The 24,412-nt window shown below is 41.4% G+C and overlaps 2 protein-coding genes across 2 annotated transcripts; one reads left to right on the top strand and one right to left on the bottom strand.

The window, feature by feature from the left end:
- Positions 1-1,765: 1,765 nt before the first annotated feature.
- On the top strand, positions 1,766-5,745 carry LOC137607542 (cholecystokinin-like). Its single transcript, XM_068333386.1, has 4 exons — positions 1,766-1,812; positions 2,517-2,637; positions 2,741-2,896; positions 4,941-5,745. Exons 2-4 carry the CDS (start codon positions 2,517-2,519, stop codon positions 5,075-5,077), a joined length of 414 nt encoding a protein of 137 aa, XP_068189487.1. The 5' UTR covers positions 1,766-1,812; the 3' UTR covers positions 5,078-5,745.
- A 5,244-nt stretch (positions 5,746-10,989) lies between these two features.
- Positions 10,990-23,593, bottom strand: LOC137607286 (trafficking kinesin-binding protein 1-like). Its single transcript, XM_068332943.1, has 18 exons — positions 23,451-23,593; positions 22,551-22,745; positions 20,860-20,936; positions 20,628-20,744; positions 19,838-19,938; positions 19,615-19,720; positions 19,444-19,522; positions 19,184-19,314; positions 19,032-19,106; positions 18,814-18,951; positions 18,641-18,717; positions 17,538-17,780; positions 17,145-17,410; positions 15,857-15,975; positions 15,276-15,483; positions 15,098-15,203; positions 14,441-14,566; positions 10,990-14,186 (listed from the first exon to the last, which is right to left on the bottom strand). Exons 3-18 carry the CDS (start codon positions 20,908-20,910, stop codon positions 13,592-13,594), a joined length of 2,538 nt encoding a protein of 845 aa, XP_068189044.1. The 5' UTR covers positions 20,911-20,936; positions 22,551-22,745; positions 23,451-23,593; the 3' UTR covers positions 10,990-13,591.
- Positions 23,594-24,412: the final 819 nt, after the last annotated feature.

Genomic DNA, 24,412 nt, shown 5'->3' with positions numbered 1-24,412 from the left:
GAATGGTGGTTAATGCTACTACAATTTACTAGTTTGATGACAGCTATAATTTTAGCCAATGTGGTCTAGTCTAATAAATACACTGTGAATGGATGACAAATAACACAATTCCTAACATAGTTTTTAGAATGGTAACCTCTACAAACTTGTCTAATCTGTCAGGTGTAGTATAGCTACCTGACTTTATCGACTAAATATCATCATCTTTGTTTAAACAGTTAATTGTTTCTATGATACACTTGACGCTTGTGTTTTTTCTACATTGTGGATTAAAAGCACAAAAAAAAAAAAACTTGTCGTGGTATAAATTCACTGTTAAATATTGAAATATTTAGCAGCAGTGGCTCAGCGGTAGAGCAGACGTCTTCCACCCAGACATCGGCGGTTCAATTCCCGCTCTCCGCCAGACTTTCAACATCGGAGTGTGAGCTGACTGTGGGAGGTGTCAGCTCACCTCCCGGCCACTGCTGAGGCGCCCTTGAGCAAGGCGCCGTCCCGTTATAAGTTGCTCAGTTGGGGCGCTACCTGAAGTGGCTGCCCTTCACTCTCTGCCTCCCCATATTTTGTGATGTGTTGTGATACCAACTGCATGCACACAGGCCCCTTGTGTGTTTCAGGGGCCCGCACAAATACACTGTATATATCCTGCATGTAACGCAAAAATCATGTATAAAAGAGAGTGAAAATAGTAATTTCCCCGTAAAAGGGATTAATAAAGTTCTGCTTCTTCTTCTATTGAAACCGGGACCAGTGTGTATATTCAATAACCTCTCCATTCCCATTGTGCCACTCTTTTATATCATCCTAATTAGAACACAGCAGTAAAATGATGTTTGTTCCTTGGGAGTGATTCCCCAGTGGATGTTCACCTGAGTTAACAGCCTCACTGATGCTACATTTTCTCATCCACATTGTTTCAGCAGCTGCGAACAGCTTCAGTGCTCCTGGAGTGGAGATCGTAATCCTGTCATGCATCAGCAGGCTGTCTGCCTCATTAATAAAAACGACTCGCAAACAGCTGATCAATAGCTATTGATTCAGGATGACTGATTTGCTCCATCTGCATGATCAATGAACGGGGTTAATCCTGGGTGCTTAAGGGAGAAAAAGGGAAGAGATGATATAGAATGAAATGTCTCTTTTTGAGCTCAGTAACAAAGTTAAATTAATAAACCTGCTTACTTGGAATGTGTGAACAGCCTCTGAATGCTAATGTGTAAATATGTTGACCTACCAGTATACACAGCAGGGGGACCCCAGACCAACCCCCCCCCCCCCAACAGAAAAAAATGTATTGATATTCATGTGGTGTAAATATTTAGTATTTAAAATTTGAATCCAGATTTTGTTACACACTAAATAAATTACTTCTTAGTGCCCCCATGCCCATATAAATGCACTTATTTACAGCAGAATTAACTACTTTTAATATTTCAACATTAGCTTTAGGCTACTGCAAACACAGCACACTAAAGCACACACATTATTCATGATTGCACGTCAATAAGGCTGATATTAGATTTTATGGCGTCTAAACAGACAATAAAAATGACGTCTGCTGTTGAAGCAAATTTAGTAATATTCGACTCAAGTACATACTGAGGAACACAATGAGGCAACATGCACATACACACACACACACACATACACACACACACACACACACACACACACACACACACACACACACACACACACACACACATAGGGCTCTGAGCACGGACTATAAAAGGGGCATCCTTCTCACTCAACAGAGAAGTGCACTGCTCACTCTGCCACACTCATCTAACACGCTGAACCTCGTTCCTCAAGGTAAGGAATGCACATTTACTAAATAATATTTAATGGGTCTGATTTGAACATTTTTATATTCAGAAAGATATTCTGAGCATAAAAGCCAAGCGTCTAGAAGACAACGAAAAATACCTTTTATAAAATATTTCAAGACATGTTAAAATATTTAATGTTTTATTTACACGTTTACCTTCTTTTATTTTGAAATTATTACTAATTTTGAACAATACTTTCCATTCATGTTTTTTAAATTTTTTTACATTTGTATTTAGTTTCTGAGGGCTCAAAGACACATAAAATTTTTCACAGGTGAAAGAAAAACATGAAAATTGATATGTAGTTAAGGCTTTGAAATTCATGCATCTCTTTTTCGTTTCCAATACTTTTTCACGGATTTGTCTCAAGAGATGTTTCCTGATGACAGATTTGAATTTTTTTTTTTTTTTTCAAAAACAATCCAGCTAAAGTTGTGCTCAGACTGTTGATATATCTGCAGCGTGCCACATGAGTGACCGTGTGGATATGCTCTTCTAATTCCTTTGGCGCCGTCAGATGGATCATCAACCATGAAAGCAGTTGTCTGGCAGATGGTCTCACTTGTAGTTTCTTAGTGTGGATGCTGACAGTCGGAGTCTGCCTGCTCTCAATGCAAACTGGATTGAATCTAACATTCATCCCATTTAACTTTCCTTGCGTTTCTTCCTCCTCTGTCTGTGTTTTAGATGACTGCAGGACTGTGCGTGTGTGTCGTGCTGGTAGTCCTGTGCACTAGCTGTTTGGGGCTCCCTTTCTCCTCCCATTTCATTGAGGAGGGCCAGCGCTCCTTCTCAGCTCCATCTGAAGGTACCGGTACGCATCTCTCCCCACAGTCCCCAAGAAGCAGTGAGATTAATTTTGAGTACACTTTTACATCCAACACCTGCTGTTGTGTGTTTGTGTTGCGTAGCTCTCCCTGAAGCTGACACCCACAACTTGGGAGAGTACCACCTCCAACATCGCCGTTCTGCCCCCAAACTAAAAGCTCTTCCTCTGGCTGAGGAGGATTCAGACTCGCGAGCCAACCTCAGCGAACTTCTGGCGAGACTCATCTCCACCAGGAAAGGTGTGTGTCAGGATGTTTCTACATCTCCACGTGATCAATTTTGTTTTTTTTTAATCATCCTTGCTATAAATGCAAAAGCTTAAGGGCTCAGTGAGTGTGTATAAAGACATGCATTTGGTAATTACAATATTTGTCACATATTTTTCAGAGACAAGTGCTTTTCCCTGGCTTTCTCCTCCCCTTTGTGTTTGCTAATTACTGGATTCAGCTTTGTAAAATGAATTAGTGGCTCTGAAAAGCTTTTGTGGTTTCCAAGAGAGTATTAGTGTGCGCAGCCTTCCGGCCATCATTATCATTCCATCTTATTTCACTTTTGCTCTACTTGTACGACTCCCAGTAGCTTTATTTTATCTCTCTTCGATACCAAGATAATAACCCATCAACCTTGTCATAGTTCTCCATGCTCAGCACTCTGATCTCTCTGGCCGTGAGGCAGGACGAGAATGTCTGGGCTCTACAACAGAGCGCGACACACAGGCGCTTCTACTCACCTTTAACCCCTCTGAACTTCCACAGCCTGACTTTGTGCATATCTGCAGCAGCCTTCTGCAGAACAGTTCCCACAGATTTAACAGTAAGACGATCTGGAATGGAAAAGTATGTTATGAAGAGAAATACTTGCAGTGAAAAAATAGGCAAATTAGACATAATTACTTAGAAAGTTACATGATATGTTACAGACAGAAACCTCTAAATACAAACATACAGAAGACATTTTATTACTTTAATATAATTTAGCAGTGACTTTTAACTTTTGCTGTCAGATAAGCTTCAATACAAGATATAAGAAAAGAAAGATATAAAACAGAGTAAGAAACTTTTTAATCAGACAATAAAATCTATAAAATGTCAAAGGGCAGATTGAAGATAATACATAATATGCAAAGAATGTGTGCCCTCTAATGAATCTTGTGTTGTGGTGGTGGGTGTCTTTGTGTGCTCGCTGTTCACTTGCATGTTTCAGTGTGGGAGGTGTCGTCGTCAAGCCTTCTGTAGCCAGCACACCAGGGAGCTGAAAGACTGTGTGTGTGTGTGTGTGTGTGTGTGTGTGTGTGTGTGTGTGTGTGTGTGTGTGTGTGTGTGTGTGTGTGTGTGTGTGTGTTGTGTGTGTGTGTGTGTGTATTGTGTAGGAGGATGTGGGTGGAGTGAAAACTGCATCTCCTGAGCATGTGATTGATTACCAAGTATTCCTCCTCTCGGAATAAAAAAACATGTTCACACAGAATCACATACAAGATGGGGGTGGGCTGGGGGTGGGGGGTGGCGGGGGGTTGATGGGAGTCACGTTATAGGGAATAATAACTGGTGAAGGTTCAGAGGGAATGGACACACATCTACTTGTCGATAACAGACACGCTTCGTAAGAGAATATAATGGTCTGTTGTCATTATAAAGTCCAGTAGCTGCCGCTGAACGCCCTTTATTTTGTTGTTGTAAGTGAGGATGTGTGCATGAGTATCAGAAGTATCCCCCCCCAAAAAAAATAAATAAAGTAAACATCCAAACAATCCAAACAATCATGAAATACAGCCGGCATTTGCATTTTTTTCTCTCCAGAAGGTATAAACACCACATTGTGAAAATAGTTTGTAGTAATGAACTCAACTAAATGCTAAAATGCCATCTTAGGGAATGAAATCTGACTAAAAAAGTTGTTAAAGAAGACAAAGTTAAAAGCATTTATCACAGAAAATGCACTTAGTTCATTAAGAATAGGCTTGCAAATCAATTTGTACCAGATCGCACCCAAAAGTTACCACGATTCAGAAGATATTTCCACATAAACACAGATAATTTTAAACTTATTTTGAAGCACTAAGCTCCACTTCGTCGTCTCACAGGATGAAACAATCAGATTTATGTCACAATCATCGAGTTATTGCAGCACATTTGCTTGCATCTTGCTTCCACAAACACACTAGTTGTCTCAGTGAGTTAATTCACCTCCCTCCAGCACTGCTCCCCCCACACACACACACACTCTCTCTCTCTCTCTCTGTCCCCTCCACTCCTCCTCATCCTCCTCCCTCCTTCCTCCTCCCAGGTTCTGTGCGTAGAAATTCCACCACGAACAGTAAGAGTGACGGACTGAATCCCAACCACAGGATAGCAGACAGGGACTACTTGGGATGGATGGACTTCGGCCGCCGCAGTGCAGAGGAGTATGAGTATTCCTCGTAAAGGGAAGTGATGGCACGACATGAGAAAAAGAAGAAAAAAACAAACGCAAGCTGGCTCCTCAGTGTCTCACAATAAGAGTCTACTTTTGATGTATTTGCTGTACATTCGTTTGTAAAACTGTAATAATGCAATATAGATATGCCAAATTTTGCAGAAAAGCTCTCTCTCCGTCTTGGGTTTGTTTGTTGTGGGGTTTGTCTCGTTTCTTTATCATTTTGGTTGGAAAGGTTTAAGATGGTGTCATGGTCTATTGAGACTAACTGGATTAAATAAAGCCTGAAAATATCACTCTGGAAATGAATTCTTTCAATTCAACATTCATGTGGTAACATTAACAGTAACAATAACAGCACAGGATTGTACCTCTGCCAGGGTCAGACAGTCTCTATTATAAAAATGAAACTTCTTCTCAAATCCAAACACCCTGCCATCAAAGTGGCTGCCCTCAGTACAATGTGGAAGTCAACGAAACAAAAAAAGATGGATCCACCTCTTCATTTTTTGGCACATGCCCCACTCTTCCACCCCCAACACCTCTTCTTTCCCACATGAAAATATGTCAAGGAGTACTGGCAAAAAAAAACCAAAAAAAAATCACATCGCAAGGAAAGGAATTCATGGGTCCATGGTTGACCAGATCTCTTTGACGATTTCTCCTGAGGCATGTGTGCCACCCTTCTATCCAGTTTTACCATAATCTGTTGTGGGATTCACAAATCTGTTTAATGTGACATGCATTTAACCAGGTTTTCAAAAAAAATCTGTCAGATAGTTTAGGTGTAAAAGATGTAAATTGTCGCGAGTCATTCTAAAATTCTTCCACCAAATTTCTTGAAATAGATTTTGTTTAATTCTCTAATGCAAAGGTATTAATCCTGGGGGAAGATGCTGTCTGTCACCACTAATGATACATCACAGGTTAGATTTCTATTTATATCGTATGACAAATCAACGCCTACAAACACATTTTTGATTGAGCAGATTTGGATTATAATCTGGATCTGCACCAGACTCTTTACCCTCATTGATATAAATCATAAATGATAGAGACATCAGTCAGTGGTTGAGAACATGTTTGTGTTTGTTACAATAGAGGATATGTGATCTATCAGAAGGTCTTTGGTGCTTAGATTTCAAATTGAAGGCCATCTGTCTTGAGCAGCTGCAAGATATATCTCCCCAGTTTGATTACAGACACTGGTAGTGGTGGCTGATGACCCTATCGCATCTGAAATTGATGAAATTTGGGAAGACTTGGTGGTGATGGTGGAGGGTGTGCAAAACAATAACTTTAAAGAGCTAGAGGAACAGAGAGTCATATTTATAGAGAAATCAGTAAGACAATAGGCTTCTTCTTTTCCTTTGGGCTTTTTTGCTTCAGGGGTCTCCACAGTGAATCAGTTGCCTCCATCTAACCCTGTCTTCTGCATCCTCTCCTCTCACACCAACTACCTTCATGTCCTCTTTCACTACATCCATAAACCTCCTCTTAGTCTTCCTCTAGGCCTCCTGCCTGGCAGTTCAAAACTCAGCATCCTTCTACCAATATACCACTATCTCTCCTCTGGACATGTCCAAACCATCTCAGTCTGGCCTCTCTGACTTTATCTCTAAAACCTCTTACATGTGCTGTCCCTCTGATGTACTCATTCCTGATCCTATCCTTCCTGGTCACTCCCAGAGAGAACCTCAGCATCTTCATCTCTGCTACCTCCAGCTCTGTCTCCTGTCTTTTCCTCATTGACACTGTTTCTAGGTCAAACAACATCCCTGGTCTCACCACAGTTTTGTACACCTTTCCCTTTCATTTTAGCTGAAACTCTTCTATCACACATCACACCTGACACTTTCCTCCACCCGTTCCATCCTGCCTGTACACGCTTCTTCTCCTCTTTTCCACACTCTCCATTGCTCTGGACTGTTGACCCTAAGTACTTAAAATCCTCCACCTTCTTGATCTCTTCTCCCTGTAACCTCACTCTTCCACTTGGGTCCTTCTCATTCACACACATGTACTCTGTCTTACTGCGGCTAACCTTCATTTCTCTCCTTTCCAGGACAAACCTCAGTGTCCTGGAAAGGATCAGTGAGCCTCAAACCGTAGGCTGCTATACATTAATAGAAAGACAAAGTTTCACCATCTAAGGCATGGAGACAGAGCTTCACCTCACGAAGAAAACATAACATTCAATTTCATGTGTCTCCTTCAGTTTCCCACAGTCAATGTGGTATCATACAATTCACACTAAGCACACTAACAAGATTTAACAAAGAATAAAAAAATAAACAGAATATTATGATTATTCTAGCAGAAAGGGTCTAATATGTTATATCATATTCAGGGAAATGTTGAGAAATCACCCCGACCTTCAACATCATATCCAAACGCTGATCTTGGTTCTGCATCAGTATTCAAAGGATTTTTGGCCTCAGCAAAACTCCTGCACAAAACTGTGAAAGTGAAATTAGTCTTGATTTGCTCGATTGTGCTTCTCAGATCCCGTTGACGACCAGACTCGAATAAAAACCTTCATGGAGGATGTAAAGAAATCACTTGGAAGCTTTCTACCCTCTACTTCCTGTAAAATGAGGCATACAGGGATGCCACTTGGGGGTAGGGACGGGCAGGGGTGAAATGTTCAGGTGAATGTGGATTTATAAGCCACAGGAAAAAAATGTTTGAATAGAAAATAAATTTTATTTGCAGATTTGAATGATGTCACAGAGAGTTAAGTTCAGAATCGACTATTAATCATATACTTTCATATTGTATTACAATTAACAATATGCATTATGGGACTTTTATCTAAGTTACTGCCATGCTACAGTATTCCCACACTGCACATTGTTTTATTTATAGGTTATTGATCATTTATAACTATGTTATTCAACACTTACATTCCAAGCTTCTGTATGCATGGTGAATGATAGTATATGGTGATATCTGTATAACTTCTAAAAAACTAAAACTAAAAGTTAGAATGATAAATGTGATTACGTACAATTCTATATGGCAGTAATCAGTTAGTAGTTCAGATCACTTAAGCCAAATATTCTTACATTAATCTTTTGAGCATCATTATTGCCTAACTATCCATTCTCTTAGGATATCTTTTTGCACTTCATACAGATCATATGGATCATAAACATCAAAAATAACAGCAACCAATTGAAGTGTGTCAAAAGAGTGAAACTTCTAGTGTAGTTTCATCCTGGACAAACAACTTGCACTTGTTCACAGGCAGGTCTCCTTCCAATATGATGATGACTTGGACGTATGATGATGCGCCCAGCGATTTATCTGTGCTTTTATATCTATGTGATGAACGTAGAGGGAAAGATGTCTGATGTTGAGAAGAAGGATAGGCACGCAGCCGTACAAAGAAGATGAAAGTCAGTGAATGCATCATTCAGAAAGCAGGCCAGGGAATGCTCCAGAATCTTCAAAGAAGCGGCAAGATCATTACAAGCGTTACTGTCTGTGCTAAATATTGGAACAGCTGAAGCATTTGGAGTAACCAATATTTACTGAATCATTAAAGCAGTCTCAGAATAAGCCATGAAGTTAGATTTTGGCTTCAGCGGATTAGCAAATCTAGACAGCCCAATATGTTTAGGAGGCGTGGAATGATTGTGGTTTTCTTAAGCAGAAATTTTATTCCTCTATTTTCATGTAAACAGAAACTGTGGCAAGCTGCTAGGCTTAGCCTGAGGTATTAGTAAAGGAAAAGGGAGAATCCACCGTGGTGGTGAATTGTGAATGAAGTAAGCTATTATGCTGCTCTTGACCTCACATGTTAAGTGAAAGATGTGTTTGTGTGAGTCATTGGTTGGCGAAAGGATCGATGAACAAAGTAAGCTTGGTGAATAATTCAGAGAAACAGTTGTGGGTGATATGGGGTAAATAAGGGGTGTGCTGTGTGTATGTTGGGAAGTGAAAGCACTTGCCTCGACTGAGGTCACACTCCAATTAGAAAATTCAGGTGACTTGAAATTCTGAGAGTTAAGATAAAACTTAAAAAAAACTTAAAACACTGAGTGGGCCTAAATATCTGCTGTGTCAGCATGTGCTAACACACACATAAGAATGAGGTAAATAATTGCGTATGAGTGATAAGTTAAGTCACACATGAAAAAATCATGAACCTCCAATTCAGTGAAGATCCAGATACAGTTAAGGTCTGAAGTTTGTTTTAAAGCCCAATTACCAATATTCAACAAACTGTTAAATGGTAAACTTATTTAATAAACGCTGTTGGTATTATTCTTACATTAAGATGTCACAGACAATGGTTGATGGATGGTGCCTTGGTTTGCTGTTGGTAACCAGCCACAGCAGTTAAATGGCAGGAAGAAAGAACAGTGATGACAAGAAAATAGAATCATATGGTTAATAAGTCTTTTGTGAAATGTTGTCTGAATACAAACAAAATAACAGCAAACCAAGGTAAAACAAAAGGCTAGCACCACACTTCATCGAGAGAAGCCTCCCTCTGAGCTCAGTGGTCACAGCGTGAAGCCCACTGACGCTCAGGGACTGTCTGGAAGGTGTCAACCAAAAATAAATGGTACAAAAAATAGTACAGCAATAGCACAGCACATTTGATAACTAGAATGAATTTTCACTAAATTCATTCAAAGTGTCAGTGAACTACTGTACATTATATTATGGCAACATTTAACGGAACAAATTATAACCTTTGAATATGTTTGTAGACTTTTAATTTTAACATACAGTGAAATCAAACCAGATTAATTTCATGTCACTGCTCCCATATTAAAGGTAGAATATGCTTCGGTATAATTTTAGGAATTTTTATTCGCAAAAATAGTCAATATTTTTGCCTATAACTCATTGTGTCGCTAGGCTCTGAACAACCATTAGGGGCCCCCTGTCGGTCAAACAAGGGATTTTGACACTGGGGAATTTTTATTTTCAAAAATATTCTGCAACTTCATTCCTATAAAGCTCATATGACATTAGTGAAGTCCTTCAAATTTTCACAGTAAAGTGAGTGTCTGAATGAGACATGGAAAAACTAAATTATTATCCAGCATAATGAGGGATTTGTAGTTGGTAAATATTGCAAGGCTTAAACTCATTTAAACTAATTTAACCCTGTTTTAGAAGTTTTGTCCACCAAACACTTTCTGTAACAGTTTTCAGAAGTATTTCAACAGGAACACCTCCGGAATGCCCTCACTGTGGAAAGCTACTCGTAGTACTTTGAATAATTTCTTTAGCATCAGTAGTTTATGAGGAATCACAACAAAAAAAGGATTTACCACGATCATCTCACAGAACAATGTTGAAGAATAAACCCAAATCCACCAAAGGTTAATCAACATTTCCTCACTCCAGGATCAAACTTTATGAAATCAAATCCAATTGAAGTCCTCAGTGTCTCTTAACAGTCCCACTTTTTAAACGGAACATGAGACTGGCAACCATACACCATACATCACATTTTTGTGCTCAGATGAGGACATGCACACTTGAGGATTAATTTTTTCTTCCATTATAGAAAGCAGTTGATTTGGTGCTTTCATAAGTGAACCCCTTGCGGATCAAATTTACACTGAGAGATATTAGTAACATTTTTAACAGAGCTAGATTCAATTTCTCCTTCGCTTTTTGGTTTATTGCTCACCTCTCATTCACCCTTTGGCTGTTGGAGGTTAAATAATTTCCTCCCCTTGTCATACGCCTGACAGCACAACACGCACTGGGTAATGGTTCATGAATGTGAACATGCAGTATGTCCAATGTCCACGTTCCATTTACTGGGAGTTACAGGGGAGCACCATCTGCTGGAGGAGGATAAATAATGACTACCTGTCTACAACTTCAATGAGTCCTGATTTCATGAATACAGAAACCAGAAAACAAATTTAATATTGGATTGGTCATTTTTTATTTGTAAAAACAATCATTACGTACTTACACTAATTTGTGGTTCCTGGTTATGCATTGAGGACAATTTTTTTAAATAAAATAATGACAATGTAGTGACAGCAGCATGTATGTTGAACACATAATAGTGTTTGATTTGTCGTGATTTGTAAATAAACAAAAATAATAATTCCTGCGAAAACTCTTTCACAAACTTTAGAGTTCTTTGTGACTTCCATTGCCACTAGATATTGCGTGGAGGACCCCAATACCTGGTTTGCTTTGCTACAACCTCCACTTCAACGCAATTCATTTATCCAGAAGATAAACTCTGACATCACTGTCCTATAGGAAAATCCTGTCAGTTGCATTGAGTGGTAAAGAATCCTGCAACATGGGTGTCTTTGGAAGAGCAAACTGAGACATTATCTTACATTGTTAGCAGTTTCAATTTTGGTGCTAATGAGATCAGATTTGTGTCTACGTTAACTAAAATATATTTTCTCTAACATACATAAATAATTGATAAAATTGCAGTAGTTACACGTCCCCCAGTTTCTATGAATTTCTCTTTTCATAAACTTTCAAGTTGTCAAAACATTTGCTTAGTTTTCTTATTGGGTCTCTTTGTGCAATCAATCACAAAAGCACCTCTTTCCCATTTTAGATGTTTATTTCTGCTTTCATGGCCTCCAAGCTCGACACTAAGAGCTTTTTGCCACTCAGCAGTGACTTCCACCTATTGTAACGTCAAAGGAATCACCTCTGTGATTAATAAAAACATCTTTTCCAGTATTACTGGAACAAACAAAGAGAGAACTATACAGGTGTGACAAAAAATAAACATCCAATGTTAATTAAATAAAGTAAAATAAAATATAAAAAGAACCCTTGATAAAACTGATTATACATTTTTTTAAAAAGGGAGGGACATTACTCCAGATCCAAAGACAGATTAAATAAGGGTATCTTTAATAATCTGATCTGATATTAGGTTTATTGTCTGCAGAGAGCACAAAGTGCTGACTGTCCTCCGTCCTCTAGATGTCACTAATCTACAATATCTGCGCTTAAGGAACAGTTATTCATAATCTTTCATATAGAACCTTTAGGTCAACCCTTGAAGAACATAAATCATCAACAGCAGATGATCGAGGCACTGTTTTTCTTCATTTCTCTGAAAGTGTCCCACCATGTTGGCCGCAATCACTTCCCTAATCTCTCTGCCTGCTCTCTTTGTGAGCTGTGGCTTCAGAATATTGATCATCCTGCTCAAATGAAGCAATATCAGCTTCCCTGTCTAATGGCCAATTAGAAAACTAAACCAAAGTATCTTTATTACTGACATAAGATCTATTCAATTATTTGTGGAAAGTGAGTTGCCAGACCTACAAATAATCGCTGCGGGGGGGGGGGGGGTTAAGGATGTATGAGGAAGGGTGTGGCTCAGCAGAAAGAGAGAGGGTGAGAATGACATATTTTCATGTATTCTGAGAAGTCTTATCTACATACTTTATAGAGGGTAACTCTTAATCCGACAATAGAGGCAACAGAGAAGAAGAAAGGTTAGTGCTACAGTGAAATACCAGATAGTGCAAAGATAGTTTTACAATTGCATCGGTGTCTGTTTGGATCAGGCGTGTTGGACTCCATAGATGTGTTTCAGAGGAGCAGGAGTGGGAGTACTACATCTAGCCAGCAGAATCAGTCTCCAAAGCCGGGGCGTCAGTGGACAGCAGAGGAGTTTTTGGATTTTTACCAGCTAGCTCAGTTGCTCTCTTCCGGCGCTTTCTGCTCTTAATGTGTCAATTCAACCAACTGCATAAAATGAAATTACATAATTTTGTTTTTGCATGCTCAGAGTTTTACATTTAATTGCTGGAGTTAATCCTCTAGAGGCTGGATTCAGCTAAAGGCTTTAAGTTATTTGGTATCATCAGTGTGTTAACATTGTTCACAATGACATTGAACATCCTCATTGATTAGCTGGTTCACCGTCGTTACTTAGCATGTTAGCAGCTTAGATCTGTTGATTACCACTGCGATCGAAGGTGTAGCCAAGGCTGATGAAGATAATGATTTTAGGTTTGGAAACATTTAAGAGGAAAAACAAAATTGACAGCTGACGTCAACATAAATGTCTGTAAATGTTTTGTATATTCAATAGTTGTTGGGATGTTTGTGTGTGGACCAATCTACTGAACATTCTGACACATTGAGCCATTTTAGCAGTTTAGCAAAAACTCGGTGTGAATTTACTGAACCAAACTTGTTGCTTTAGAAAATCCACAGAACACAGTGTGAAGTTTTACTTATGACTATAATAATAATAGTTCTACACATTGTCATAATGTTGAGAAACCTGCGACATATCAGACTCATTTCATTATAGGGGCAAATAAAACCAGAACGATCTGGATGAATACGAACCAAAATAGGCGTTGATATTTTGAGTGAAGCAACCCTTTAGTTTGTTTTGCTATTAGCCGGCAGCTCAAAGTACTAATGAGAGTCTGTTGGGATCCGCAGCAGTGATTGGAAACTGATCTGTTGTGCAGCAGTTCAGACAGTGTTAGATTTCAGGGGACTGGTCAACAGTCCCTGCCTGTCTTGTCCTTGGCTTACTCCTGGGGGCCCGGTGCTTTCATTGCCATGCTAGCACCAACCATGGCTGGATAACTCCGGTTCCTCCTCATTCCATCGGGCCCAAAAGGGGATCCCGATCTGCGTAACCCACCCAGAGGCCCCAGCATGGGGCTGGGACTCACTGCTCTACCCCCTGGGGCACCGGCCACGCCCAGCCGCTTCACCTTGTCCAATAGGTTTAAGTTGCGGACCGTTACACTAACGTCTGTCTGGCTCTCGCAGTCCCTCCCTCTCTGCCTGCCCCTCATCCTCCCTGTCACCTCCTTCAGGATGGAGTTGGCTGGCTTGGATGCCAGGAAGTTGTCATAGGAGGGGCTCTTGAAATCGAAGCCTGCAGGAGGTGGCACTGCTGACGCCCCTTGTCTTGTGGGAGAGTTGGGAGGGGTGGAGGGCAGCAGCGGGTTGGGGTTGAGTGCTCGGTTAGGGGTTATAGAGGTGCTGAGTAAGACTCCTCCGTTGGCCTGAGCAGACTCCAGGCCCTGGCTGTGGTGATACATCGCTGCAGAGATCCCTCTCTCTTGGAGGAGACGCACTAACCCCAGGGAGGTGCTGGTGGTCCGGGTTGCATCTCTGCACAAACACGAGAAATGATGCAGAGTCGACATCATACTGACAGGAAATGTTGCAGATTAAAATTTCTCTGAAGTCTAAAGGTCATGCTGTTCAAATCAGAAACTAACTGGAAGCAATTTATAGAAAAATGTGGAAATGTAAAATCAGCAAATACAAAACAATCTGCTAAACTTATTCACAAAGTGACAAGAGTGGATTCCCACAGTAGCAAGAGGAAAGCTGAAGTAATTTTGGTGTGTTTGGAAGCCTGCCTGAGGTTAGTAGAAGATTCGGAGCGCCTGAGACTGAGCCTGCGGGGCGTGCAGGGTGTAGCAGCGGGAGTACCCAGCAGAGTGCTGGTCATCACACAGGAGGAGGATGATGGGACCGGATTTAGGCTGCAAAGAAAGTACACAATATAATCATTCTAGCTAGTAAGCAGAATTAGAATCAGTCAATTAGAATTGACTGATCTCTCTCTCTCTCTCTCCACCTAACCACTCAAGGCTGACGGCTGCCCACTATGACTTTTTGGTTCTTCTCAAGGTTTCTTCCTGTTCAAAGGATGTTTTTCCTTGCCTCCTTTGCCAAAGTGCTTGCTGATGTAGGATAGGTTGGGTTCTAAAACGGCAGGTCTTTCCTGCTTCACTTGGAAAATGCCTTGAGATGACTTTTTTGTTGAGCTCTGCCACTGCACAAATAAAACTGAATTGAATTGAATTGAATAATCATTGACATCGAAACACTTCTATCTGGGATTTAGTCCATACATATTTTTATAAGAAATATAGGACTCTCACGGCATCATTGACCCAATAACCTGTATCAAATATTGAAACTACAAGTTAATATAGAAACCCTTTGGGGAGCTCTAAAAAAAGACCTTGATCATTAGATTTCAAGCAGTGTCACACACATTCGTTGCTTACCTTGGAGTGACCCGTGTTTGCTCATCGGTCGGGTGTAGAATTCGACAGGTTGTGAAGGTGTAGGTGGAGCTGGTGTGGGCCATGCATTTACCTGGATAGTATGCAGCTGCAAGCCACACAAATGCATGAGTTTTAACAAATTGTACACAATAAGAGTAAATGTACATTATTTGCTCACCCATGACATCAGTGTTGCTGAGATGTGGCGATGCAGATGGAGAAGGTAGAGAAGGCAGGGTGAGGGTGGGTGGAGTCTGCCCGAGGTTGGTGTCACTGGTGCCAGAGGTAGAGGGCACGGCTGGGGAGGCAGAGGCAGTTGAGGTGGGTAGATTCTGGAAGTATTGCTCTCCTGGTTCATCCTCCTCAAAGCCGCCCCATGGGTACACCTGTAGAAAAAGGTCACAACCGTTTCAGATGCTTGGATGTAAAAAACTGTCACGGCTATTACTGGCAGTGAAGGTGAGGGATCCTTCAAGCAATAAGTCAAACCAATGCATATAAATACACACAAGGTTTCTGATATTTATCACTTCCAAGTATCAATATGGTGTTTAATAATCCCAAACTGATTACACAAAATTCTCAGAGTGGTTTTGGCTAGTTTGTAGTTTCTTGTTTTCATTTCTTTCTCTCATTGAAACAATCAGGAATGTCAAATGGAGAAGGACTATTGTATCATTAAAGAAACTGACCATTTTGCTGTCACTGCAGTCCCTTGTTTTATTAGTCTAGTACTTATCAGTGCGGACACAGACGGACCTGTTCCAGCTCTAGTTCAAGGGGTCTGTAGCCCTTTGGCACAACTCCTGGCCTGGCGTCCAGAATCACACCGAGGTGAGGTTGGGCGAGCTGCTGCCAGTGATGCAGCGTGGCAGAGCCTGGTCAACAGAAACAGATAAAACCACTGTGTTTCCAAACACACACAGATAAACAGGTAGAGAATGTTTTACTTACTTTTAACTTGTGATTTGACTTGAATGAATATGTGCAATAAAACACATGGAGGTTGACTGGTTCTAATATACGGGATAATACATTACTGCATATTATAAGTATGCATATAATACAAATAGCAATTGTCTAATTCATTTTCTAATGAGTAAACATCATAAGCATATTGATTAAGTTAAATACGAAGGGAAATGTTTTATAATAATGCTTTACGATCGGCATGACAAACAAAGAGAAAACAGAAATAAGAGTAGAAGAGGAAAAAATGAAATTGAAAATGAGTTAGAATGGAAAATGTTTTTATTAGTCAGTTATAACAAATATGGAGAGATGTGACAGATGGGGAAAAGAAAATGTTAAAACAAGAAAACATTGGAACTCATGAATAAATAAGAAAATGAATAATAAGGATGAACAGAAATGAAAAAGTGGACAAACATTAAAAAAAAACCAAAACCCCAAATATAAACAGGAGGAGTGGAAGGTTTACTCAACACCATGGAGATGTTTGGATGACAGGAGTGAGCTTCAATAGGTTATGGTGTGTTACCAGCAGAGGGCAGCAGAGAGCCAAAAACACCCACTTAATAGCATCACTAAATCACATGTAGAAGAAAAAGAAGAAGAAATGTATACAAATGAGGCACCATGAAAGAGAAACTAGCTCATTTGAAGGTCTGTGTTGAACGTGACTACAGCCATCCTCTGGGCTGCGTTTCTTTGTAGTAGCTGTGTGGGGATGTAAAACCACCTGATTTGTGATGGTGCATCAGAGACCACAGAGAGTTGAACAGCATTAGTGACAGCGGCCTCTGTTTCCTGTCTCCCGCTCCCTTCATCTTCCTGCTCCCAGCTCTGTCTCTGGCCCACCTCCTCCCTCTCTCCCTCTCTACGCCGGCTCCAGTCCTCCTCGCCCATCCCCAACCTCTTTCCCTTTCCCCCTCGAGTGTCCGCCAATCTTGGCTCTCCCATCTTTGTTCCACTTCCGTTCCCCAGCCCCGCTTGCTCTCTTTTTTCGCTCCAACCCCTCGGTTTTTGTCATCTTCCCACCTCCTTCCTGCATTGAGGCTCATTTCCTGCTCACGTTCTCCCTCACCTTCAAGCGGTTTGACGATCTGGAGTTTGTCAGGCAAGTAGGGCCCTCGAGATGCCCAAATGTGGAGGTTTCCGAGAGACATGATGCTTTCCGATGGTGTAATCAAACTATCCTGGCCGTAAAGTAGACTGCTATGGCCTCTACGATCTCTCTCCTCTTCAAAGTAACGCCTCTCACTCAGGTTATTTTGTCGTCGCAGGGACAAGCGGCGCAGAGCAAGGCGAAGGTCCTCAGCCCCGCTCGTCTTCTTCTCTCGACCTTCTAGGCTGCAGAGCAGCGAAAAAACAGGCTGTTAAAATGTTTTTACAAGAATTCATCTTGTCTTGTTCATACAAACGTGAGTGATCCTCAGGAAACAGTCAATCCAATAGGTCATTCTGGATTATTCCTCACCTATCCTGATAGGATGCTGTCTCCATCAGGATGCTCTGGGCTCGGTTGTCGAGCGCAACACCCTCCCCGCTGTTATCACCTCCGTAGAGGCCGGAATGAGGAGTGGAGAAGCCGCTGGACTGGGGTGATGTGCGGGTTGACAGAGACTGGTTGGAGCCAGGGATGTTGGTAGGAGTCAGAGAACGCTGACGGACCGTCTGGTTGACATTTTTAATCGTCTCAAACACACGCTTCCGATGGATTCTGCACACAGAAGGGCAATCTTGTAATGCATGCAATTAGAGAAGTGATTTGAATTCTATGCAGATGACTATGTTTTCACAGTAGCTGTATCACGGTATTTGTAAGAACTTGCATTTGCTTATTGTAACTCCTGTTTATTGTCACATGCAAAATGCAAATACAACAGAAGAGTACTCGTCTCTGTGAGAGTGAAAATAGTCACAGCAGTGATTTATGCTAAATGCTCACATGTTAATGCTGCTGATATTTATTGCTTTACTTTACGCATATTTGCTAAACATGGCAATAAAGTACATAAGAGGTGGATTGTCATTAGTATTTAAATTAATCTGGTTCTGGATGACAAGTGAAAGGATTAAAAGCTTAAATAAATTTATCCATCCATCCATTTTCTGTCGCTGTATCCGCCGTAGCGGGCCACGGGGAGCTGGAGCCTCAGATCTCAGCTGGCACAGGCAGTGAGGCGGGGGACACTCCGGGCACGACGCCAGTGTGCCTCGGAGCCACACACAAAGACAGACGACCACTTACACACACACACACTCACTCATATGGTCAAGAGGAATTGCAATTGCATGGTTTCACTAACCGACGAGTTCACCAAATGTATGCACAGAAGTTTAGTTTTAACCAGTGTGCATTTGTTTCTGTGTTTAGGATTGTCAGCAGGAAGATACACAGAAAATACTGAAGCAGTTCCATAAAACTCGGTGAGAGGATGAATGTAACTTCATGGCAATCAGTTAAAAAAATATCCAGATTTTTTATTTAATTCCAGTTATTTTAACTTCTGCTGCTGAACAGTACATAGTCTGTAAAACTCCTCACATCCGGCCGTGTGACTGTTAGTAAATACGTACTTCTGTTCTTCACACTCAGGATCATCTAGACTCAACTCCTTCCGCATTGACCCCTCAATCTCCGCTGCCAGAGAATCCTGCAACACAACAACCTGTGAGGTAGCACAAGAAGTTCATGCACATCGACACACATACACACACACACAAACACACATGGATACACACACACTCACCATTGGGTACAGTCCCAGGGGATGGTAGCGTCGTGGTGTTCCTGTAGGATAGTTTCTGTTCCTCAGGTTCTTCAGCTCCTTCTGGGCTTCGTGCAGCATCTCTATACACTCAGAATATTTCTCCTCCAGCTCCTGAAGCTGTTAAATGGAGACATTAAGGTTAGTCTGGTGTCATCCGGGCCTACAAGGAATGAAGTAACCAGTGATGCTGAAGTTACCTCTGCTGTGAGCTGCCTTTGGGCATCTTTTGCTGCCACCAGGTGTTGAGAAAGCTCCTCATTCTCCACTGCGTACTAGAAACACACATGTATGTTTAAATAAGCAGATCAGAATGTCACCACCGAGTTAAATGGGTAAATGTGTCCCTCACAGATTTTGCTTTCTTTTGCAGATCTACTATCTGAGAGAGGAGGTGTGTGATCTCCTCCTGCTGTCTGGAAGCATCCTCAGTCTTTCGAGCCAATTCTTCCGCTATAGAAGAGATCTGGAGGCTGGACAGCCCTGATAAGACAGAATGATTAGTTTGATCTGAGCGAGGAGGGGGGGGGGGGCGTTCATCTTAATCAGCAGGTTCACCATGAAATGGATAAAAAACAGGAAACAGAAAAAGATGGAAATGGAGAGACGCACTGAGTTCTTTCACGCAGTCGTTAACAAGCTGCTGCTCCTTCTCCTCGTATGTTTCCGTCTCTGACTTCAGATGGTTTGCCTGAAAGTACACGGATGTGGGTACAAATGTATTTTCCAGTTGTTTCCGTCCCTTAAAATCGGATGCGTTGCTGTTCTAGTTAGTGAAGATACCTCTGAGCGAAGTGACAGGTTCTCTTCTTCCAGATCTTTGAGTTTTCTCTGAAGTGTGTCTCCAACAAATCCTCCTGAAGCCGTCTGCAGTTTACTTTTCTTGCCCCTTTGCACAGACAAACACATTATGAGGCTGGAAATGAAGATCCTGAAGATCATTCCACATCGTACAATTTATTTTAAATGTTTAAAGACAGACAGACATTGATTATCAAACACTAACGTTGGGGAGCTGCCGGACTCCTCCTCGCTCTCCTCGGCTGTGTTGGTGTAAAACTGCAGCAGCTCATCCTTCAGGTTCAGCTCATGGTGCAGCTGTGCAACCTGGAAAAGAACAGATCACATTAGCCGCTTATACTGTAAAATCTGGTTTATTGTCAATACAAATAACAGTTGTGTGAGTTTCCGACATGTCACATGGTTTTATCAGCAGTTTGAATTTTACTTTTCACACAACAAATGTCGCTGCTGAACTGCATCCACTGTAGGAGACATCAAATCAAACGCAACAAAACACAAGAGCCAACGCAGACACAGACTACAACATCCCACGACACCCCTGAATTAAAATTTTTACCTTGACCCATTTGCGTAGGTCAAAGATCAAAGCTGGTGTTAGGTACTACTGTCATTGATCAAAGCACTAGCTTTGATCTATGGTCTTACTCACACTGGCCTCCCTCGTCTTTGTATCTTATCCAGTTCCTGAGAGGACAGAAGTTGAAATTTGACCTTGACCTAGTTTTCTGAAGGTCAAGGTCATCATCTCATTTTCATCCCCTTTTCCTGCCCGGGTAATCTGCTTTTTGTTTCATCTTTCTATCTGCGACGGTTGCGAAGATATTTTGTGGACATACCAATGGACTGATGAACACACGAACACTGACAATTACAACACATCACCGCTTTGAAACGGGGATGAAACTAGCATGTGGACCTTAAATTGGGATTAAATGCTAAATGTAAAACACATTTCATGAATACGAGTCAACTGAATGCGTGTGACAGCAGACCTCTTCTGTGATTTGACCCACTCGTTCCTCCAGGTAGTCATTCTGCTCAGTCAGATTTCTGTTCTTCTTAAGGAGCGATTGACCGATTCTGGCAGCCAGCTCCAAATCCCTCTCTTTCTATTAGTAGGAACGAGGGAAGACAGGAGAACAAAGTGAAAGCGTTAGAGGAAAAAAAAAGCATCTTAGAGCAGCTTTTTATTTCCGTTCATAGCGTAGATAAATATAGACTAACCTCCTCCAGCAAACGGGTGACAGCGTCGATGTCATGGTAGGTCTTTGTCATCTGTCCCACTCTGTCTGCACATAGCACTGCACGAGCAGATGACAAACAGGGAAAGCTGTTTTCCATGGCGCACTGAATTTGGTTTTGTTGCCCTGAGGTGAAAGTTTCATTGACTGCAGCGCTCTCATCAATAACACGCTACACAATGTTATTGAGCACGCTGTGGTAAACCTCTGTAATCCTGTTACTGTTACTGACAGCACACAGTAATTCAATAGTTTCATTAAGTTTGAGTTTCTCCAGGAAAATAAAGAGAGCGACCAGTGTTTGAACTCTGGCTCACACAGATGCATTAGTGGACTACAGGGATTTACTGTACGTGTCAATTTTATGGGGTTTATGTGTCTAAGTTTGGACCAATAAACACGCAGACTGCTTCACAAGCCTGGTTTTACTGATGCTAGAGGTCCTGATATCATGAAAATATAACTTTGTTATGTACTGCAGCCATTAAGTAAACTATGGTGGAGAAAAGTTATTTAAATGTTGTTGTTAGACAGTCGGCATCTCATTAAATCATATGAAACACATCTTTTTCTGTTTTTTAGCCATAGACTACCTCTCTTGTCCTCCTTACAGTACCACTATCCAGCCCACACTCGTCCCTCACTAATCTGTCCATCACATTCTTCTTGTCCACTTCTTGGCTGAGCCAATCAGAACCGACGTGTTCTAATGACAGAACCCGCACATCCGATGATACGTGCTACGTGCTAACTAGTGTACCACCAACGTATTACTGTAAAAAATAACTGCACCCAAAACCATTTTCTAGGTTTCATGATCTCATGTGGGAAGTTTTCCGCCACAACCCATGACACACACCACACCCCATACTCAACATAGAAAGATCCTCAAACAAGATCTTCAGTTTGAACAGCGTGACTCATGAGATGGATTGCCATGGGCAGTGATGAAGAAAATACACAACGTGAAGTGCCGCATCCATTTTTACTGTGACACAATCTTGTTAGTCAAAATCCTGTAAGCCGCTCCCATTTTTTGCCCCCTACTGTTTCAAACTATGAATAAATAAATAAAAAATAGAACTAAAAAAATGAATGAAATCGCTTTAGTTAACTTGCTCTGGGTCAACTCAAAGACTCAGTGATTGCTAATATATAATAATGTTAAAGCTTGTCATGCAGCACTGCCTTTATTGATATTACATGGACCGCATCGGAACAAGCTAGCTCACAAACTCGCTGTCAGATAAAATTACACAGTCACAACCCCTAAATAAAGTGTGTGCTCTAAAGAAACGGAATCTAAACTATATTCAATTATATCTATAGCTGCTATACGCATCCTTCAAGTCATATTGAATTTTCAGCATATTACAAAATAATGAAGTGTTTTCCTGAAGTTATAGACTAAAGAATACGTTCTTAGTTTTTTCTATAGATATAGAAGGGCTATGCAAAGGATTAAGTATGCCCATAAAGGTAAATCCTTCACTTTCAGATACAGCAGACTACCAGTATATATCATGTCTGATGTCAGATGTTGAATGTCAAATAAAGTTTCTTTCATTTCATTTCAAATGATTTGACTGTATGTGGTTCCTGCAGGCTTCAGTGGGGCATCAATGGCACAAAACAACCATCTGCTGTATATCAAACAGTGCTGATGAGACTTACAGAAGTATTTGAGCGTCTCTTCAATTTGCTCGGTGGTCAGGTCAAACCTGGTGTCCGGGGCGACCAGGGGCGTGTGCAGCCAGTCGTCATGGTCGTAGCCGTAGACGGTGTCGGCCCGCAGGCGGTACACCGGCAGCTGCTCCTCCAGGAGGCTGATGATCTCAAACTCTGGCAGGTCGGTGCTGTTGCACACATCTGAACATCACAGACACAACGGGGGAGGAACGTGAGCCAACCGCAGCCAGCCTGCAGGTGTTCACGCTGTCACGCATGTAGAACTAAAACGTTCCACATGCAGCAGATGTTAGCAGCGGTGAATGGAGCTGTTGTCCCATACATGCTAAAACTATGACATATACTGTACAGTATATTTGAGTACACAACAGTTTGTAGTTTGTTTCACTGTGACTCTCATATTAATTAATATTAATAGAATGTTAATAGAATATAATAATATGATCATCTGTCAGGCCTTGTGCAAAAGGCAGATGACCAAATATGTAAAAAGGAAATTTCTTTAATAATGTCAAGAAATGTGCAGTATTTATGTTTAGCACCAAAGGAAAAACTTTACGAATCATCTCATTACACATCTAAAAACTGAAAACTTTTTCAATGGGACCAAAATATATATTTATACAAGCAGTTTTTTTTATAAACAACTGAAAACAAAAATAAAGAAAAGCAACATTTTAAAGATTTAAATTCCCCATAGTGTAAACTATTTTCCCTGGCGGATTCCTCACAGGGAACATTTGCTTTACTATTTTCAGTAGTTTTATATTCTTCCACCTCTATGGATGCTTACGTCATAACCATTAAAACTATTTGTTTTCATCACTATAAAATGACTCCCGTCATTCGATTACCAACTTCGTCCCAGCTTCTCCTCAGACAAACCTGTGATGGTCTCAGCGTCCCTGCAGTCGAGCGGCGCCTGCTCCGTGTCGGACCGCTCTTCGCTCACATACTGCTCCTCGAGGTCGTGCTGCCGATCGAGCTGGGGATCCGGGTCTGGGTCCACGTGTGGGGAGGCTGGGGAGGCCAGCTTGGCTCAACCTCTCAGTGGTGAAGAAATAAAGCGGCCATGGGGTTCTGGAGCCACAGCTCCACCTGGTCAGCAGGTCCACCTGAGGCACGTGCAGCAAACTGGAGAGGAAGGAGGCCAGAGACGACCGTTACAGAGCCATGCATACTAACGATAACCCAGAGTCTAATAAACGTGCCTCCCTCTGTCCCTACTGAGTCTTTAGATTTAAGTGATGAGTCTGTAGAATACATCTGCACTGAGTGAACACCAGTCCGATCACGCAGACATCACTGGAGCCAAACCAGTTAGAGGGCAGACGGAGGATGAAGGGAACGCCACTGTCACCAATCAATCACTGCATCAATGCACCTCCGGTCACAGCACACACACTACAGTCATGTCGCCGCGATGATGTCATGAAAAATCACATAACAGCGCCTCATTCCTTGATGGTGGAACCCTCATGTGTTTAAAAGTTTAAAAGCAAAGAACTACTTCCTGTTTAAACTTTATTTTGATTGGCCTATTAAAAGAATTATTACCTCTGCCCAGTAGGTTATGTTTCCACCCATGTCCACATTTTTGTTCATGTGTTGGTTTGGATCCAGAGGCTGTAAACACACCAGGGGTCACGATCACCTGACTCTCCTGGTTGATGCTAGCACAGTTAAAACAAAAAGTAGAGATGTGTGTCTGTGTGTCTGAGGACACTTTTGTGAATAACTGGGTCACCTCTAAAAGCATCAAATAAAACACGCCACTGATGGACGAGTGGGTCTGAGGTTTTATTTTAAAGCTATGGCTACAAACATGCAGGACCTCACTGATGTGT

Source organism: Antennarius striatus, chromosome 14 (assembly GCF_040054535.1).
Source record: "Antennarius striatus isolate MH-2024 chromosome 14, ASM4005453v1, whole genome shotgun sequence".
Classification (NCBI taxonomy): domain Eukaryota; kingdom Metazoa; phylum Chordata; class Actinopteri; order Lophiiformes; family Antennariidae; genus Antennarius; species Antennarius striatus.
This window is presented reverse-complemented; position numbering and strand designations above follow the sequence as displayed.